The following is a 22,377-nucleotide window of genomic DNA, read 5'->3' as shown; positions in this document are numbered from 1 at the left end:
TATTTTTTGTATCTGTATTATAAGTAAGAAATGAAATGTTAATAAGCAAAATAATAATATATTCACTTTTTTAAATGCCACCAAATTTGGTCTTTTAAAAGACACACATACCAAACAATGATAAAAGCATGTACGTATGCATACAAAGGACACTGAAAACCTGAAAATATTAATAATGATAATTACATTGAGATCTAGAAATGGCTCAATTTCATGACCAAGCACAGCTTTACTAAAGAAAAAACAACACATGTCATCATGCTGCTTCAATATTTGTTCTGTTTAACAGCTGTTAGAAAAATGTAGATACATAACATTTGTTTTCTAATTTATTAGAAGATTTTAGCCTTGTATAAACAGCTGTAACACTCGTAACAACATCAAGCAATTCGTTAGGGACTATCTGACTTTTTGAAGAGATAAGTGTTACAAGTACAATAGAGTTCAAAGATATGTGTACCCAAATTGTCCATTGTCACAGTCATTCACTTTCATTTGGGGAATATTCCAATTTCAGGGGGAGGATATCTCTCTCTGCATTATCTTTTCCAGGCTTTACATTTTAAAATTCTGTCCCTACCAGGGTCATAAAAATCCTTATGTTCTGAGAATTTGTTGCCATCGTAGTTATTTTTAATACTCATTCATAACTTGTATCTATTGTTATGTAATTGAATTGATTTTACTGAGGTACATTGTAACACTAATAGAAAAATGCATATGGAAAAGAAGCATATCTGACTCTCCTCTTCCTCAACAACCTACACATTTTGTGTGGTTTGAACATTAACTGAAACAAAATCATCAACTAAACATCGGGCTAAACATTAATATTTAAATAAATGAGTAGAACTTACAATTCATAATATTACCATATGTAAGGCATAACTTATACCACATGAAATCATTTCACTAAGTAATGAAGTCCAGTTTTGGCATGTACTTACTATTTTCCTCTAGCTTTCACCACATCACATGGCTTCATCAAGAGATAATACAAGAATAATCAAAAGTTTAAAACATGGGGAGGTAAGTTAGGTTAAAATGGTTAAAATGCAGTGCCCTGTCACTCCTTCCTACTCCAACTCTGGCTGGCAACTGACTGTCATATTCAATATATCTGCCTGGCTGACGGGAAGTGAAGATGGCTGCTTCCTGTTGGCCATTTGTTTATTGTGATGTGACTGTCCTTTGTTTTTGAGGATTCCCCACATTACCATATGTGTTTCAAGAAGGGGTGTTAAAATATAAATGTTTTGGGTTATGATGGGATAAGAAATATAATGCAGTTGTTCAGAGAAGCCATATTCATAACTTCCAGACATAACAGGAAGATTTACAGCCACTGGAAAAAGATATCAAAATTATTCAAGCTGTTCCTGAACTGTCATTACTGACTTGCCATTTCCAGTGCTGAGAAAACTTTGAGAATTAATGCCTTTCAAGAGACCACCATTAAAAATTTCCTGACTGCTCAAGTTCAAGTTTCAAACATACTTCTTTGAGGAACCAATTCTTCTCAAATATCTCTCTGATTTTCTGTTTCTCCTTTGATAGAAGATGATTTTTTACTCAACACAAATTATTTGATGACTTAAATGTATGATTAGCCAACCTATTGTGGAGTAGGTAGCACAGCATGCTATGATATCAGGGACTCCAGGTTTGAATCCTGGTCAGGGCATGGGTGTTCTTTGCGAGTGTACCTTCATCAATTTCACCATGTTATCACTCATTTCCATCAGAAAAGCAATGCTAAATAACAAAACTCAAAGTCAGATAGGTTGATGCATAAGTTCGTAGTGTTTTTTTTACCATGGCAAAAGTTTATATTTCATACTTATTTGAGATGAACAAAAGAAAAAATTAATCAGTAATATATTTTCCTTCACTGTCTATGACTATCTACCAATGCAAGCATAGGCGCTGACTCCATGGGGCTTGGGGGTGCTCGAGCCCCCCTAATGTTATCGATGTATTGGCAGAGCCTCCCAAATGATTTTGCTTAAGAGAATCTAATGTATTATTTTACTTCTCTTGTAAAGTTTACTCTGAATTGTGCCTCATGAACTTAACTTTAAATACACATTTAAAATGTTCTAGACCATCAACTTTGGGGGCTGAGACTGCTAAACCATCAACTTTGGGGGGGCTATGACCAGAGACAGCAAAACACATGACTTATTACTATATACTAAGTATATGATTATGAGTATTGTTAACATTTTTACTAAAAAGAGTTTCAAAAGAATATGTGCATGAACTAGGAGGAGACGTTCGGGCTACAAATAGCTTTCACATGACATTCAGAATGAGATCATTGATATATTAGGGAGATTTGTTTTGCGCTCCATGGTAGCAGATATTAAAAGTCAGGAATATTTTGTTATTATGGTTGACGAAACTTGTGACATATCCATCTGTGAACAATTGACATTTTGCATTCGAACTGTAAATGAAAATGTTTGAGGAATTCATTGGCTTTTACGAGATTCAGAACACTGAGGCCAAAACATAAAAAAGGGAGAGAGTGAGTCATTCATTAATTTATTTCAGTGATCAGAGCCCCCACAATAATTTTGACAAGTTGGCGCCCCTGAATGTAAGGACAGTTTTTCAATTCCACGCCCAAAGAAATCAGCTGATTTGGGGTTAAGGACATCGTCAAGACAAATTTGAAGAGCATTTTCGTTACCAAAGGGGGCCTCCATGATGGTGCAATGGTAGCATCGTCACCTTGTAATCAAGAGGTCCTGGGTTCAATACCCAGTGGAGGCACATAGTGGTTCAGATCCCACTTTAAACTGTAGGTCCAGTCCCAATTAGCCTTACTGTGCATAAAGTGGACTTAAAATACCAATTCAATGAAACAATCTGTATCAAAGGAGTTTCCTTGAAGATTGGTGGATTGAGAGCTGGAAATATGGAATTCTGAGGGTACAAGATCGGGGATGTAAGGAGGATGTGGAGTAACCTCCTAAACAAGCTCAAGCTATTGGATATCAGCTTTTGCCACGTTAGCGGAGTGTGCACGTTCATTATTTTGTTAGAGCAGCACTCGATGCAGCCTCCCTGGCCTACTCGCTGATTTGTGTAGTTTTCACTTAAAGCATGTGGTATCCTGAACTTTACCCATGGAATGCAAATGTTGTATGATTATTGAATGGCCACATTTGCTAATTCTCTGGTTTACTGACGTGGATCTTCATGGATTTAAGGGTTTAAACGGTCTTTATTAAAGCTCGACGGTCTTCCTGGATGTGGAGAATCACACAAGTCAAAATTGCTTCCTCTCTTTGAAATGGCAAAATCATTTTCTTCCCCTGTTGGCATTATCCCCGTACATGGCACATAACAATGCCACTGCAATTGATGAATGTTTTTTTATTGATTGAGTTGGTGTTTTAAGTCCACTTTATGCACAGAAAGGCTAATCGGGACTGGACCTACAGTTTAAAGTGGGATCCGAACCACTATGTGCCTCCACCAGGAATCAAATCCGGGACCCCTTGATTACAAGGCGACGACAAATCGATGAACGTTAAACGATAAACAAACTCTTAACTCCGCAGTGTCGCCATACCAAACACAAACGCTATGAACTTATGCATCAACCCAATACAACTTCTTTCAAATTCATCTCAGTTGTTAAACTAAGTCTAAAGCATAGAATATCTCCTGGACAAAGAAAACTCTGCTAACCCTAGCTGAAAGAGGATTTCCCCCTATTATTCCTGTTATGTATAAATCCTTCTCACATGGAACGTGGAAATATTTGTATCCACGCATCTTTGAAACTGATTATTCGTACATGACTAAAGACTAAATGACACTACCACAAGAATATGGAAAGCCTGTAAGAAAATGAACCATATTTTTAGTGAAGATTAATCCAACAACTATAACAAGTCCAAAGGCTTTCGTGAGCATTGTTGTCAACTATTTATCTACTTACTATAGATTTAGTTGCCTGAATTTCCTTACGAAGCTGTTCTTTCCAGGATGGAGTCTCTTTATTAATGTTCTCAGAGGTGGCTGTGAAGGCACCAGCCTCTGCTGGTACTGGAGTGCTTGTGGTGCTCTCCTCGGTAGCGGCATCAGTATTTTCTTCATCCTTTAAAAAGGCATTTTTTTAAATATTAGAAACCTGTTTTTCGAAGGTTACTTGTAGAAAGTGGCAAGTTACAGTTACTCATATTTGGGAAATGAGAGACGAGGCACTTTTTCCATGAAACAGTTATTTTCTTAGTTCATAGGATGGTGGTAGTGACCACTGATATTAATAGAACTATGAAAAAAAAACAACAGTTTCACGGAAAAATTGAGAACTATAATTTCTCTGTATTTACAGTTACTCATTTTGAAAAGTAATTGGGTTGCAATTGTTGTTACTTTAAAAAGTAACAGTAAGTTACTTATTCAAGATAAGATATAACTCATTTAGTGAATTTAGTGCATTTACTGCAAGCAAAAAGAGAAATAGAGCGATATATCCACATATCGCATGTGAAAACTGCAATTTGTGTAGGTATTTCTGGTTGTATTGCTGGTACATATCAATATAATTCTCAGCAGTACTATATTTCTACACATTTTATAACTATATACCTAATACCGTGCGTTCATTTCGATCTGCAGCCGAGAGATCGGGAGAAGCGTGGTGGGCGGCGCTGACGGAGATGCCGACATTTGCGGCCTGTAATGCCCGCTTATTTTTATAGACATATGCAGACATTTATATAAATATTGCAAAACGATCACTAACCTGTGTTATAACATGCAAAAGTTCTTCTGTAATTCATCCAAGTTCTGCTCTTATATACACAAAAAAATATGCTTTAGAAACGATGTTAAGAGCCACAGATAATAAAACATTTTAATCATAGTTTTGACCAGTAACGTCCTGCTTAAGTTTATATCCTTGAAAGAGTTTTGTGCCGATGGGGATCGTTTGGAGGTTTTGAATGTGCAACACTGTATCAAGATTACGCTGTAGAAGAAACCGTTAAAAGTCAATAGTGTTCGTGAGCTTCCTTGCAATCCGAAATCTCCGAGCTCGAGTTTTTTGTTCCTTCACGACTAGATGAAGACAGAGTTGTAAATATAGTGGCGAGCAATGTAAACCAAGAGCGTGTTAATTTCATACTGTGCGCAAGAGTGTTATTCTTGGTTACTTGCAGTTACTTGTTTGTGTTATTGTAGTGTGTATGTGTGACGTGTCAGTGAGACGATTGGAATGCCAGCCGCAAGATTCACGTTAGAACAAAGATTTTTTTATGTATGACACGTACCTACGTGAAAACAAACTCGTGTCGAGACGTGTGTAGGTAATTTGTATAGAAATTCCCATGCGTTTCAACTCCACACAGAGATACGGTTAGACATCTTGTTCTTAAATTATGAGAAACTGTATCGTTAAATTTTAAAACACCTAAGCAAAAACGACGGATTCTAACCGAAGCAAAACTCGATGATATTGGTGCAGCGTTAGAACGTTCTCCAAACAAACCTCTACGCCGTGTTTCACAAGAGGTGGGCGTGTCACAATCATCGGCACATACAGTCACTAAGCTACTAAAATTAAAACCATACTCTTATAACACAGGTTAGTGCTCGTTTTGCAATATTTATATAAATGTCTGCATATGTCCATAAAAATAAGCGGGCATTTCAGGCTGCAAATGTCGGCATCTCCGTCAGTGCCGCCCGCCACGCTTCTCCCGATCTCTCGGCTGCAGATCGAAATGGACGCACGGTATAATCTAATTCTATACAATCTACCCACATTGTTTTCTCCTTAATTGGTGCTAAGTTCCAAGAGCAATTTGTCCATTTCCAGATTTTTTCTAGCTACTTTTAGAAGCTATTCTACACTCTTCTCATAATAGTACCTTCAATTCAACCTTTTCAACATTTAGAAAATATATAAATACCATTTTCCCATATTTTATATATCTTTAGGGTGGTATTTGAAGGAAGAAATGAGAGGGAATTGGTCATCTGGTTGCTGGTATATATAATTTAAATAGCATTCTGGTACTTCAAGAGTAGTTGGCTCCACTAGGAAATCTTTCAACTCTGTATATCCTCAATCCAATAGACGTACCTGTGTACATTTTGACACTAATAGTGTCAAATTGTATCTTCTTTCCAATTACTGAAATCAAGCATTCTGTATACATACAAATCCATTTTTTTTTTATTATAGACTATACAATGAATGTTTATGCATTACACATAAAATGATTTATAAGCATAAAGAAACTGAATATCTATGATTAATATTTACAGCCTTGAATAAATTGTACAAGGTTCTGATCTTTAGTTTCTTTAATCTATGCTAATATTAGAATAAGCATACAAGTCACTAGAAGTAGAAACATTAAACCTTTTCATTTTCAAACAAATGGAATAAATGATAAAATACTTTAATAGTTTTCCATAGTATGTTTTACCTACATTCCACAATATTAATTCTTTTAATATATTTTTTATAATTTTTATATTTTATATTAATTAATTTCTTTTAATTTTTAACCAAAATTTGGAAATGTCCTTGGTCCTATTCTTGTACTTTCTTGCTCAAACTCTGTGCCTACCGGCAAATGATTAAAGTTTCTGGTTGTCCTTTTATACATATTCAAACCCTGTATTTACGTTTCTATTCTAAAGTTATTAATTATTGTGCATTTCTTGTCACAAACTGCCATGGGCCTAACTTGGGACCAAACTTGGGGGGGTTAAAATCGAACTTTAAGCTTAATTCTTAGGGGACAGAATCGAAAAGTTTTCAAGTCCATCAAAATATCATCAAGGACTATTTTGATGAATAACTGTTACATTTGTTTCAATCAAGGGGTCCTGGGTTCAATACCCAGTGGAGGAACAGAGCACAGTTGTTTGGATTCCACATTAAACTGAAAGTCCAGTACTGATTAGCTCATCTGTGCATAAAGAAGACTTAAAATAATTTCAACTGTTACATTTTCAAATCTCATAAAAGTTACTCGTTGCCTTGCTTCTCATGTTCAAGGAGGTTCACAAACTTGTAAATTTCTGAAATTTGAAAATTTGGGAGCGAGGAGGCAAGTGTCCCTTGCCCACGCCAAGTTACACCTATGCAAACAGCCATTCTTTAGTCTAATTTTTAATTAAATTTTGAGTAGAACTGCAACATGTATTGCAACAAAACATTGACAAAATATTATCAGTTAGCAACATTACATTATTTTTATCGTTGCTATTAATTTTAATGTCTAACTTTTGTTACCAGTAAGTGCAGGTAACAATAGACAGCTGGAGGGGATGTTTTGCATAAGTTCTCATTCCTTCACTACTTTAAACACTCACAATACCATTGACTTAAATTTTGGTTCTACAGGAATACTCAGCACACAAACAAGACAAGATAGCACACAACCCCTCCCCACAAAATAGAAGATTATAAAGGTGCCAGATCCTGATTTGCCTTCAAGAATAAAGTTTTCAGGTTGTAATACGTGGAAGAGTGGTTGACATTTTAGCTTCTTATGAAAATGTTACCCTGTTTTTATTGTATTAACTAGCTGATTGCTCGGTGTTGCCCGGGTATTTATTTATCCCAATCTTCTAATAGACAGGAAAATAATGAATTCTAACTATAGTATAAAATGAACTTGGAGTTGAATGGCATTGGGAGTGTCACTATTCATCTTAGCGACCCTGACAACTATTTATTCCACACTAATATCGGTCGTTTTACATGTCACCCCCTTCCTACCCCCACCCCTAGGGGTGCCAGGGGTGTCTTGGAGTTGAACGCCATTGGGAATGTCACTATTCATCTTAGCGACCCTGACAACTATGGATTCCACGCTAATATCGGTTGTTTTCTATTATTTTTACATGTCACCCCTTCCCACCCCCACCCCTAAGGGTGGCAGGGGTGTCTTACCCCCACAATATTTCTTTTCAGATTGTAAGTCATATGTGTACCAAGTTTGGACATCGTGAATGTCACCAATTAGCTTAGACTCCGAAAACTATGGATTCAACACTAATGTAGGTCATTCTGACATTTTATTTTTACCCCTTCTCACCCTCCATCCCGATATTTCATGAACTTGGAGTTGAACGACATTCAGAATGTCACTATTCATCTTGGCGACCTCGAAAACTATTTATTCCACACTAATATTGGTCGTTTTTTATTATTTATTACATGTCACCCCCTCCCACCCCCACCCCTAGAGCTGCCAGGGGTATCTTACCCTCACAGTATTTCTTTCGAGATTGCAAGTGATACGCGTACCAAGTTTGGTTGAAATCGCTCCAGGCGTTCGAGAATTATGCCAGAACATACACACATACATCCATTTTTATATATTTGAAGATTATGAATTAATGTTTGGGTGATTTGAATTGTTCCCATATTTTCCTTAATCAGTTTATATTTCAAAGCAAATCAAAAAGATGATAAGTTTCTTTTCCTAGTGACTTGCAGCATGTTTCATGCACTAAGCAGTTGTACAATTACTACCAAGATCCTCGTTTGAGTCCTGTATCGAGACCTTGTCCTATTGTAAAGATTAGAGCTGTTTGTTTGAGAAGAGAAAGCAGGGAACCTTCGTCTTCCTGTGAACCGTGACCTCACGATTTGTGATCCCCTGGACCTTGTAGCAGTGTCAGGTGAAGAGTACTGAAAGAACATTTGCCATTGGAAAGGAAACAAGAATAACATACTATTGAAAAGCATTGAGTGCAATGACTATTGTGCTGTACATTTGGAGAAGATGGAGTGCAGACACAGGAAAATTAAAATACGCTAAAATTTGGCCATGGAAAATATGCTTATGTTAATGCAGCAAAATTGTGTTAATGGAAGTACAATAAAGATAATATTTATTTTTCAAAACAAATTCGAAGTATGTCACGTTATGAATAAGTATAGTGTACAATACTAGGCAAAGAAGAACATAAGAAATTGTTTGTACAAAAGAATATGTATATTTCATGTTTTGGATTATGAATCTCTTACACGAGGTGGTATCAAAAAGTTTCAAGACTTTTATCATGCCAACGAATGGTAGAACAATTTACAATTATAATATGCACGCTATTGTAATTTTTTGTTCATATTTCCTCTTCCTCAATTTCATTATTGTACTTTTATCATACATTGCAAAAAATGTTAGGAATGGGACATTGAGAAATTTCAGTTGGTTTATTTCAATTTATTTGATTTATTTTACTTCCCCTTTTCTGCCACTTTTGTTTAATCATGAAGATGAGGATGAGTGATGAAATTGATGAAGGGGAACTCCCAAAAACACTCATACCCAAACTGGGATTTGATGAATATACATCTCCAAGAACACAAAATTAAGACTATATAGGACACTCATCAGACCGGTGATAGCTTATGGTACAGAATTCTGGAAACTTGCACCCAAAGCAGAAAGCAAGGTAATGTGCTTTGAAAGAAAAATCTTACGAAAGATTTTTGGCCACATTAAGAATGAAGATTGATCCTATAGAATCAGGAATAACATGGAGCTAGAAGAGTTTATCCAACATGAACACGTGGGGAGATACATCAAATCACAACATTTAAGATGGGCAGGACATCTGATGAGAATGGAGGACAGGTTACCACGCTTGGTATTAAACCAGAAACTTTGGGCAGCAAGGCCGAAACAAAGACCGAGAGGAAGATGTATCGATGTGGTTGAGAATGATTTGAAAAGGATGAATGTACGTAACTGGAAGAATGTAGCCCAAGACAGAATGAGGTGGAGAAAGATTTTTTGGGATGCCAGAGCCCACTAAGAGCTGTAGCGCAATAGAAGAAGAAGAAGAAGAATGTAATTCAGGCAAAGCCAAATATAATCAACTGGTTACATACTTTTATTTGGAGGTGACTTTATCATCCTAATGTTTTAAACTAAAAGCCTATCACTTTACAAGGAATGAACATACTAACATTTATAAAAAAAATGCATGTTATAGCAGTAGTCCTTCCATATAATTTCAACATTGTTGCATATCTACTGAATACTATAGAATATTTTACCATTAATTGTGCTGCACAATTACAATAACTAACTTATAAAAGTTATAATATACTTAAAACTTGTCTACCTGTATATCCCTACACTCCACCTTCTTATATTTAATTATTATTAATTAAAAGAAGCATATTATAATTGCAATTAGTGGTGAAAAGCAATAGTTACTTTTCCTAATAAATATTACATAGAACTAGGAAGAAATTTGCTTTTTTTATATTTATTTTTGATATTTTCATTGTTTGAAAACATACAAATGCTAAGATGGAAATGAATGCAGATGAGAGCAGTATAAACAATAATTTACACTCACTATTGCCTATTTAAACACATACATAGAAACTGATACTTTTAATGGAAAGTTATCTAATGTTATGATATTGAAAGTGATATTATTTTGTGAAATAAAGAAAAATTATAAGTCATTGAAATGTTGATGTGTCCTTTTCCAATACTATTTAGCAGTACGAGAATTAGTGTACATAACTAATGAAAGTTTTGTTTAAAGAAGTAAAAATGTATAATAATGTTAAGTTACTCTTGGTACATTACTACCGTGCGTCCATTTCGATCTGCAGCCGAGAGATCGGGAGAAGCGTGGCGGGCGGCGCTGACGGAGATGCCGACATTTGCGGCCTGAAATGCCCGCTTATTTTTATGGACATATGCAGACATTTATATAAATATTGCAAAACGAGCACTAACCTGTGTTATAAGAGTATGGTTTTAATTTTAGTAGCTTAGTGGCTGTATGTGCTGATGATTTTGACACTCCCATCTCCTGTGAAACACGGCGTAGAGGTTTGTTTGGATAACTTTCTAACGCTGCCCCAATTTCATCGAGTTCATCGAGGAAGCTCACGAAAACCATTGACTTTTAATGGTTTCGTCGGCAGCGTAATCTTGATACAGTGTTGCACATTCGAAACCTCCAAACGATCCCCATCGACACAAAACTCTTTCAAGGATATAAACTTAAGCAGGACGTTGCTGGTCAAAACTATGATTAAAATGTTTTATTATCTGTGACTCTTATCGTCACTTCTAAAGCGTATTTTTTTGTGTATATAATTGCAGAACTTGGATGAATTACAGATGATGAATTATAACCCAGGTTAGTGCTCGTTTTGCAATATTTATATAAATGTCTGGATATGTCCGTAAAAATAAGCGAGCATTACAGGCCGCAAATGTCGGCATCTCCGCCAGCGCCGCCCGCCACGCTTCTCCCGATCTCTCGGCTGCAGATCGAAATGGACGCACGGTACAAGGTGGTTATAATTAAAGTGACGGTGTTCAGAGTGGTACAGCACGGGCTGTAATGAGAGTAGCAGTCTGAAACTTCGTAGATATGCTAATGAAGCAATGCGCTCGCGAATTATGCAAAAAAAAAAAAAAAAAGTTCCAATTCTCGCCACCAGGGTAAAAAATGGCGCTGTAAGCAGTCAAAACGTGGTATAGTTACAGGAAAAAGGCAGGAAAGATCAAACACATGAGAACAATGGCTCTGGCATGTTTATTAGGCACAATGGTTACAAGAACTGTTCAATATGGCCTCCCAATTCAGCAACATGCTGCATTCGTAACACGGCATGGTCGACGGTTGTTCGCAGCATGTCTGGTGAAATCTGAGCAACATGTCGTTGTATGCTAGCCTTCAGATCAGGCAGAGACCGGACATGTCCCTGATAGACACGATCTTTTAAATATTCCCACAGCCAGAAGTCACATGGATTAAGGTCGGGGGATCTGGAAGGCCAATCATCTGGAAACTGCCTAGAGATGATGCGGTCATTAGTGAAGGTTTCTCGCAGCAAATCTTTCACGTGGCGAGCGACATGTGGTGTTGCCCCATCTTGCATGAAAATGGTGGTGTGTTCACAGTTCCGTTCTTGCAAAGCTGGAATCACGTGTTGCACAAGGAGGTCCCTATAACGTGCAGATGTCACTGTACACCTAACAGGCCCTCGAGGTGTCATCTCCTCAAAGAAAAACGGACCAAGAATGAAGGAGCTAGTGAACCCACACCATGCAGTCACGTAAACTGAGTGCAATGGTTGTTCCTGCACAACATGTGGACGAGTGGAACCCCATATGCGACAGTTCTGAGTATTCACTGTACCGACCAGAGTAAAATGCGCCTCGTCAGTCCACAGAATATTCCCCGGCCACATGTCATCCACTTCCATGCGTGCCAAAAACCGATGGGCAAACTCACGGCGTTGTGGAATATCTTGGGGTTTCAATTGGTGCACAATTTGAATCTTGTAGGGATACCAGTGTAAAATGCACCGCAATACCTTGCGAACTGTTGACCAGGGGAGTGACAATTCACGTGCCACAGCTCTAGCACTGGTTGCAGAAGTTGAGGCATGTGCTGCACGGTCAGCTACAGCTACAGAAACTTCGTCCACAACTTCCACGGGGATGGGCCGCCTTCCTCTCCCTGGTGCAACACCCAATTCACCTGTTTCCTCGAATTTCTTCATCTTCTTCTTCAGCCCATTAATTGACATGGGCCCTCTTCTCAGCCCTTTCTGTTGGCGATATTTCCGCAGTGCAGCGTTACTATTGCTCCCATTCTGGTAAAACAACTTCACTAGCAGTGCACAGTCTTTCTTCGCAATAGCCATTGCTTTTTACACGGGAAAAATCAAACTTTTAATGTTCGGCGAACATTCACATCACTAAAGGAAAAAAAAAGCAACAAGCGTCTCCAACAACAACTAGGGAGCTCACACAATGGTTAGGCAATGTCACCGACTTTGACGTCAGAGTTACGGAAAATTCCACGTTTTGACTGCTTACAGCGCCATTTTTTACCCTGGTGGCGAGAATTGGAACTATTTTTTTTTTTTTTGCATAATTCGCGAGCGCATTGCTTCATTATCATATCTACGAAGTTTCAGACTGCTACTCTCATTACAGCCCGTGCTGTACCACTCTGAACACCATCACTTTAATTATAACCACCTGGTATATATATAGCAGTTCTCTCTTTGAGTCGCTTGGTAATCCAATGTAAGAGGAAAATCATTTATATTAAGTAAACTTCTATATTACAAAAAAGGTGGTTGATATCAATTCATAATTTTGCTATAGAAGAGTAATATACATATATTTATTTATTTATAAATGCTCAATAATACATGTATAATACAAAATAAATGCTGTAATATTTGAAGTAATGGAAGTTCTTTTCTTTTTAGTCTGTACAGCAGTAATTACAGTATCTTTTTTTTAAAAGTAGGTATTGAATTATATTAATGCTAGTTTTGTACCAATCCAACACGTGATAAGTTTCTTTTCTTCTGTTTCAATAAGACGATATGAGCATGAAAGAACATACCTTGGCTTCACTGCACTATATGTAGGAAAAAATGATAGTATACATAAAGGTTTGCAGTGTTTCTGCACTTCTATATTTTGTACAGATAGAAATGAATAGAGCACTTACAGATTCAGTAGTAGTGTCTTGTGATGCAGTTGTGGTTCTTCTCCTCCAAACATTTCTTACTTGTGATGGTCGCCGCCTTTGACTTGGTTCAGTTGTTACCATTACGTCACCATCTCTATTAAACTAAGGAAGTAAAATGAAAACGTTTATAAAACTTCTTTCTTTACAATACAAGAAATTGAATTTATATTTTTGTTTTTGTCATTACTTTTCTGCCACTGTTGGCTAATCACGATCACGAGGATGAGTGAATAGATAAAACTGATGAAGAGACACTCACAGAGAACACCCATGTGCAGTCCAGGACTGAAACTCAGAACTTTGACGGTGGTATATCTAAAGTCAACCACTTGATGGGCTCAGCAACTGAACAAGTTTACAAAAGAAATAATTTCAATACCATATCAGCATTCAGATTTGATAATTAACATGAAATAAAAAATATCATTTGATTGATTGATTTGGTATATTTTACTTTGCTTTGCTTTTCTGTCACTTTTGGCTAGATACATAGTTTTTTATTCATCTTCAGAATTAGTACATTCGTCATGGTTGTCATTTGATAACATTTCACTACATTTCACTAGAGATTTTTTCTTATGGATTAAAATTATGTACAAAGTATACTACTTCATGGGATGAATTGCAAGTCAATACAATATCTACATACAATACAAGGAATGAAAGATAATACGATACAATGATAAAATAGTACAGAAAATGATTGAGTGAATGCAGAAGAATACATATCAGGAAGATGAGAATGTGGGATGATATGATGAAATTGATGAAGGGACAATCACAAAGAACAGCCATGTCCAGGCCAGAATTCTAACCCAGGACCCCATGCATCGAATTATGCCACAGAGGACGGTGTAAAAAATTCAGACTACAATATACTTAGTAGACAAATTTGTTAATAAAATGCAAATTATCTTGTCAGTAACTTTTAACAATTATATTCAGACATACTTTCTAAGAATGTTTGAATCAAAAAAATACAATATGGAGAAGCAGTGGGAAGGGAAATTTTCTTTCCATGGTAATGGTTTTAGAAACTATTCCCTGGCTGCCTTTGCCCCTCCCCTCATGGAACACTGTATTCTAATTGTTTATTACAGAGTTTCAGGACTTTTAACTGTCTTTGTGCTTAAATCCAACATTCTGGAGATTATGATTTTAAAAGAAACTTCTTATGTCACATGCCAGCAATGCTCTTGTTTAAAAATAACACACATAACAAATAAACAGCGTGATACAAGGAACTTTAGAAGTTTGTCCGACCTTTCGACTCCATCTCAGAGTCATCATCAGGGCTGGTTGAGAGATGCCGAAGAAGATATAGTTGAGGTTCTGATTAAGAGACCGCAAAGAAGACAACATCTTCTGGCAGACACATGAAGTAGCATCATCGGAACCTTAACTGCATCCTCTTTGCAGTCTCTCGACCAGCCCTGATGACGACTCCGAGATGGAGTAGATATGTCAAACAAACTTTTAAAGTTCCTTATATCATGCTGTTTGTGTGTTGTGTGTGTGACCGCCTTTACCCCCCAGGGTTTCCCCCCAGGTACCCACGTTATTCGATGCTGGGTTAGCGCCGGGGCTGCTTCCATCGTTAGAAAAGTTCCCGGATTTGAACCGGCCGGGGATCGAACCCAGTACCTTTAGCATGGTAGTCAGACGTGTTACCGACTGAGCCACCGTGGCCATTCAAAAGTTTAACAGTATTAAATGAAGGCAAATTGAATGTGTTTACGGAGGGGGGGGGGGGGGGGCATTAAGTTAATGTAAAACAAAATTTAGATATATCCTACAAATACTACAGTTCTTCCTATAGTTTCTAAAACATCTCTTAAAGTGCCATTGACTGGTACTGACATCATTCCTTACTGCACACTCCATGGCATTTTTGATGATACACATAATTATAATATCATACAAGAAAAATGCACAACATTCCAATCATAGTGCTTACCATACATTTAACCCCCTGCCGAAGCAATAAAACTCCCCGTTGTTCGCAAAACTTGGAAGTCATTGACATTTGTCGCAAATGTGGATGACGATGTCAAAGTCACTGATTTCTGTCGCAAAGGGGGCAGCGAAGTTGCAGACAAAGAGATAAAGAACCTTCCCTATGAAAGAACTTTCTAAGGTCTATAGAATCTTCTAAATACTTGCCACTACTTAAGAAGATGAACGAATGTAATAGCTGCTACATGTTCTGTGAATTTATACTTCATCAAGTTGTGAGCAAAAGAATATCTGCTGTCTACATATTGATTCTTCACTGTAAACGTATTAAACAAAATAGTTTTACCTAATGTCAAAGAGGGCTGATGACATTGCCAGGGGGGGAAGCACAGCTCCCCTGGCCCCTGCCTGGCTACAGGCCTTACTCTAACACCATCATAAACACAAACACACACACACACACACACACACACACACACACCACACACACAAAATATCATCTTACCACATTCTCAGTAGGACTCAAATATAATTCATTTTGTTGAATTGGTGCTGTTGTTGTTGTTGGAACATATCTGTTTGTGCTTGTGCGTCTCCTGTGAGTAGTTGAGAAGGTTCTTCCTTGTGAAGGGTTGTCAGTGACTGATCGCTGAAATGTTTAAACAGCAATTAGAAATCCAATCCTGGAGATAAAAATATTCATTCAATTCCCAACAAATATTTATGAAATAATTTCCGTTCTCATAGAACAATTGTCAAATGTGATATCTGCAAGACAATCTAAGAATACCCAAACACAAAACATCTGCTTACAAGTCCTTCATTGTTTCAGGGATTAGAGAATGGAACACTATTGACTAACATTATTTGCCATCATAGTTTTAAGAAAAACTAAAAAACTTGATATTGTCCCAACAACTACATTAACCTACATATCTTAATAATGGCACCTGCACTTACACATCATATAACACATACATATCACCACCCACAATACACTACTGATGACTTATTATATGCATATACACAATTCAAGGTACTATTCTACCATTGTATAAAATTTGTATTATATTATTGTATTATCATGATCGTTATGTTTTTTTTTCCTTTCTTTTTTCCATATTGATTAATTTTATCAGTGAAAGGGTTGATTGTAAGAATGGCTCAAGATGTTAAAAATAGGATCCATTGTATTCTAATCTGCAAACTGTTTACTTTAATCGACACGTGTATATGTATCTCTGACATTAAATAAGAAAATAATAAACTCAGTTGAGGTGGAAGGAGTGACTATGTAATATCAGAATCCAAATGTCTTCCTTGTAGTACAACCTTGCAAGTGTACTCTTGCAGGCTAACATTGCTCTGGAACCTGGAAACACAACTTGGATAATCATCTGTGGGGTTGTTGTGCTAACATTTCTTTATGTACATTAAACACTATCTACAGCCTCAGCTCATATCCTACCTATGCAGGCTTTAGTCCTCAGATATACCACTTTTAATATTTTTAATATTGAGAGATTAGGTTAGGTGTTAGGCAAAAGGGGTTTTAATCAAAACCCTATTACTTTAAATTGTCCCCCTCCTCTTCAGGGTTGTTCCCCAAATCCATAACAAAATATCTAAAGCTACTGGCAAGGATAGAACCGAAGACTGCTTGTTCCAAAGGCAAGTGCACTAACCATTCGGCTATAAGGATATTTTTTGTAAAAAATAAAGGTTAGGCAAGTACCCCATGATCATTGCACCAGGCCATGAAGGCAGATAGGGGTGTGTAGAGATAGAGCCAGTTGTAATGTGATGTGATCAGCACCATGCTCCAACCATCTTTACTACCTATTTATTCGTGGTCGGCTGAACCCCAGAGCCACTTTATGCAAGGGATTCCAACCTTGGATCACCCACCATGCAAATTAAACACATGTCTCGGCCATGGTAGGCAGACACCCTACTGACTGGAACACCACAGCTACGAGGGAACTTATGACTATTTTTAAAACTATCCCAATTGTCTGTAGAGTGAGCCAATCACTAAAAGTATTCATTTCAATATGAATTGACCTATGTTAGCCACCATTGGAAGTACTGAAGGAATGAAAATATGGAGGTCATTAACACAAAGACAGTGAGTGACGCATGCAAATCTCCAAAACAAGACCAAAAGGGGGGAGGGGGTCTCTTTTAGTGCAGCAACACAAAATCTAGCATTATAAATAAATCGCCTATCAGGAGAATGTGTGAACTGTACAATAGATGCTCGCAAAGGGAATCAAAATAGATATATTTAACGTGCCTATTGAGGCCTTCAAAAAAGGTATTCTAAGTGTAGGAGAATGAATGTTTACATTTTAAATATAAACACAAATTTTCTATAATATATTTCTTTTCATATATTCTATTCAATTCATATAAGTACTCTCTAGGGTATCAATTAATTACAGATTCAATTTTTCTGGTTTTTATATTTCTCCCTATTTTATGTAATATATAATGCATTATATTTTGTTATGTGCATGGTGGTTTAGATCTGAAATATTAAGTAAGGTTAAAATGTTTTGAAGTTTTATTTTCATGTAGGTATTTTTTTTTTAATACAGGCTAGTCTGAAATTTTGCTACTCTTCTCAATCTAACTTCTATTATCTTTTTGTTATTACAATTCATTGTTTCAGTATATATTTTTTCTGTGGTGCACTGTACGTTTTCTTTAAGTTGACATGTATTATGTTTACCTATATTTCTGCAATTCCAAGAATACCTATCATCATTAAATCATGTCAACTTACAAACTAAAAGCATAAATTATAAAATACTAACTGGGCATTTGCTTGTTGTATTCGAAATATATTATAAATAAAATATGTTCAAGTTTGCCTCTCTGAAAACTTATATGTAACTTGCACAATAGTTTCTAAAAAGTGACTCCTTCATTTTTAAACAACTTTGTACATAAAGCAAATTGAAGTATTTGGTTTTATACAATATTCCTGCAATTAATAAGGATATAATGTCTGTTAAATATATATTTTTACCCATAGTTATACACATATATTAATAATCACAATCCATATCATCTTACTAATACTACCACGTTAGAATAAACCACCTACATACATACATAGGCAAAACTTGTAAGCAGCTAACAGAGTGCTAATAACTAAAGTGAGAATAAATCAATGAAATAGTGCTTTAGTGAAATACATACATATATTTCTAAAAACAATTCTACTCTATATTTAACTACAGTATTTTACAATGTTAGTCACTAAGATAGTCAATGAGGTATGAAGTTGTCTGACAAAATATTATGCATTAACATCTGAATTACTTCCATTGTTATTGAACATCCTTGAACAAACCAATACCCTTGAACAAACTGACATCCTTCAGCCTACTACCATTGACACAGGCATCCCCGATGGCATAGTGATACTGTCTTCCCTTTGTAACCAATGGATCATGGGTTCTTCTAGTGGAAGCACATAGTGGTTCAGATCCCACTTTAAAACTGAAGTCCTGTCTTGATTAGGTTATCTGTACATAAAGTGTACTTAAAACAAGCTCCAAATGAATCTCAATCCACCCTTGAACATACTAACATATGAACAATGCTTTCATTTCATTGGCTGTCAAAACTGGGGGGGGGGGGAGAAAAGTTTACTTTCTTGGTAGACAAGGCTTAGCATTAAGATGCTATAGTGCAGGGGAAAAACTGTCAAAAAGTAAGGGGGGGCAACTGCCTCCCCTCACCCCCCTAATCGCTGCATAGGAACATAAGTACCATTGAAAAAATTCAGACTGCTTTATATTGATGTGAGAAAATTTAGATTCCTTTGTCTTTGTGTTTTAGAAATGTTCATTTATGGCATGGCATGAATTCATGTCCCTGTTTATAACAATCAATGGAGGATTAAAATGTTATAAAAAGAAAATGCCAAGAAAATGTGATTGTTACTTATGCCCTTATGTGAGATAAGCAACAACATGAACATCCTTAGCTGAACCTCAATATTCACATATATTCTCAATAAGTTATCATAATACCACGTAGTCATATGTAGGGTTAAAGGATCTGATTCTTCCAAATTTTCACAATTTTTTATAATACGAAATTTGAGAAATTTGATAACATAGCATCCTTAAGTTTATATATAAGACGTAAGCGAGTTACTAAAGATATATCCACGAAACTTACTTGTAAGTGTTCTATTAATTTCGGTGGCGGATATATCTTTAGTAACTCGCTTACCTCTTATATTATCAACCGTGCTGTTTATTCCCCTCAACATGAACTTAAGTTTATGTTAATATATGCAGTTGTTTTTGTCCTTCTTGTTGTTTCGCTGCTGTTTTTCTGTCCTTGTCTGTCTGACGTCAGTGTAAAATTGTCCACAAAATTAACTTCATTAGTCTTGTCTGGGGAAAAAATTATCACTGTCACTGTCTTGGTAATTTCTGCTTGCTATTACATTTGAAGCATTCAAATTTGCGACTACATCTACAAGCTACGTAGACCATCACCAATATTCTCTGCGAGTTCCCGCCATCTGTCTGCTGTGGCGTTATACTCTTCATGCACAAAGTGTCACATTTATTACAATCCTGTCTTCTTACCAGTAGGGTTGTTGATGTTCTTTTGGTAGTAGGAAGAGGTATGGCAGTGTTTCTTCCTCGCCTCTCTTTCTCTTCTGCTACTGACATAATTTTAGTTTCTTTTGGTTCTATTACCTTCAGGTATGCCTGCATTTGTTGTGGAGTTCGGGTAGCTTTTGTAAAAGTGCTGGTATACTTTGTAGGTAATTCCGTTGTCATAGTCAGTGCTTCTGCAACAGCTGTGAACAATTCTCCTTTTGTCGAAGGCTTATTTGCAACTTTTTGTTTAGACGTAGAAATTTTAGCAGTCTTGTTGGCACCAGACTGTCTAATAGAATCAGGTAAATATATAATTTTTACTGCAATTTCATTCGCAGTGGTGTTATTTTTCAATACTAATTCGTTTTCTTCATACTTTTGTATCAAGCTTTGTGTTTTCGGATCAATGTTGATACTGGCATTAATTTTTCTCGGTTTTGCTGTTGCATTTCTGGAAGTTAAACTTTTGCTTTCATTTCTTGATTCTACCTCAACAGGCTCAATAGTGGCTGCCAAACCTAACCTATTAAAGAATCCATTACTAGGAAGAGCCAAGTTGTCAGAAAATTGTTCAAATTTGACATTTCGCTCCGAAATATTACTGTCATTCGACTTTTCTTTAAGTTCACGGAAGGATAAGGCCACAAATATGGGAGTTATGGGGGATTTAGAGGATTTTGTTCTGCTAGGTGGTAGGTAGTACAAAATGCTAGGATTTGTGTTCAATTTCGGTGGTGCACTAGTTTCATTTCTGCTTCGATTTTTGTCATTAGATTTCACTCTTCTCTGATTACCTATTAGCACTTTATCAAAACTACTAGTAGCACTACTGTTTCTAGTAGCAAGTTTGGGAATTTTGATATTAGTGCTAGCAGTTGGGAGTGAACCAAATGTTGAGCTACTGGAGTATTTCTCTTGAACAGTGACTTCAGTTCTAACTTCAATTTTAGGTGGAACTGTGCTGAAATGAGTATTTGCTACATTACTATCTGATGAAGAAGGTTGCTGAATAGGATTCCTGAGTGAATTTTGGGAAAAAGATTTGCCAACATCATTTGATGCTTTGTTTCTGTATGAATTCTGGGGAGATGATGGTAGTCTCCGTGTCTGGTGTTGAGATTGAGTACCCGAACCTTCTAGAACACTAACTTCGGTTCTGATTTCCACATCGGCTGGTGAAGAATGTGAATGTGCGGCTACCATTCTGGGATAGTTTCTGCGAGTACCAGCTCTATTTCTGGCATGCATTCTCAGTGCTGCTGGCAATGTGACTCTGCGTTCATTTGTGTGGGCATTCGATGGCTCAGTTACTGTTACGGCCTCTACAATAGGTCCCTGAACAATGTTAACTACCGTAACTATGTCCGGATTAATAGTAGATGTTTCTCTTGTAATAGGTTTCCTTCTTAGGTTTGAAGCACTAGATTGTGTTGATTTGGTATGGTCTGGTGATTTCACATTTCTTTGACGCCTTTCAACGCTTCCACTTCCACCACTGCTTAGCGACTCCACTGACCTACTACCAAAATCTTCTTCCGTGGCTTCCAACAGACGTGCGAACTGTTCTTCTGATGAATAACGATTATGCTGTGTGACACTGTCGATGGGAGTCACATTGTTAACGGTTGTCTTTTTCTGAGCTGGGATGCTCACAGATCTTAAACTGTCAATATTAGTAGATGTGGTGATTGGTGTTGTCGTTTCTTTGTCAGTGACAATTGCCGAAGTCAAAACTGAATTTGCTTGTCCGTTCACTGTAGATTCGTCATTGCTTACATATGGATGCCTTCTAAATGAAGAATACACCTGTCCATTCACTTTGCTGTGACCAGTGATGCTTCTTGTGTCTCCAACCTCATTCTTCTGTTCTCTTCTAGTGGGCCAACCACTTGTTGTCCTTTGAACCTCATGGGCCACTGGGCTTTCATAAGACAGTCTCCTTCCAGAGGATGACGAATCCTGAATAGCTACATTCTAAATGAATAAACAAACAAAATATAGATGGCTCCAGTAGTATCAAAATTATTAAACTGAAAATATTTGTATAATTATTTAACTCTGCGTTAGGCATGTCATTTTCAGTTACATGCATAGGTGCATGGGGTATGCCTGTCCCCCAACACATTAACTACCTTTAAGGTATGAAATACATTGTAAATTTTACTGTGCATGCATGCTGAATATCCCTTCTTTGTCTTTCTACTAAGATCAGCTGAAATTTTCTGCTGCACTTTCTAACTGGTGTATCATTGTAAAGATAATG

General features: G+C 36.8%; 1 protein-coding gene across 2 annotated transcripts in view; it reads right to left on the bottom strand.

The window, feature by feature from the left end:
- The window catches only part of LOC145997243 (uncharacterized), a 252,723-nt gene that overhangs the window by 77,342 nt on the left and 153,004 nt on the right, over positions 1-22,377 (bottom strand). For both annotated transcript variants that reach the window (XM_083134072.1, XM_083134073.1), the window contains exons 5-9: positions 20,097-22,088; positions 15,986-16,129; positions 13,504-13,626; positions 8,516-8,677; positions 3,956-4,114 (exon numbers count right to left, since the gene is read on the bottom strand). In XM_083134072.1, coding sequence (XP_082990198.1) covers positions 3,956-4,114; positions 8,516-8,677; positions 13,504-13,626; positions 15,986-16,129; positions 20,097-22,088 — 2,580 coding nt within the window. The remainder of the gene's footprint in view (positions 1-3,955; positions 4,115-8,515; positions 8,678-13,503; positions 13,627-15,985; positions 16,130-20,096; positions 22,089-22,377) is intronic.

This window comes from Lepisma saccharinum, chromosome 13 (genome assembly GCF_977018435.1).
Source record: "Lepisma saccharinum chromosome 13, izLepSacc3.1, whole genome shotgun sequence".
NCBI lineage: Eukaryota > Metazoa > Arthropoda > Insecta > Zygentoma > Lepismatidae > Lepisma > Lepisma saccharinum.
Note: the sequence above shows the minus strand (reverse complement) of the source record. Positions and strands in the feature narration are given on the sequence as shown.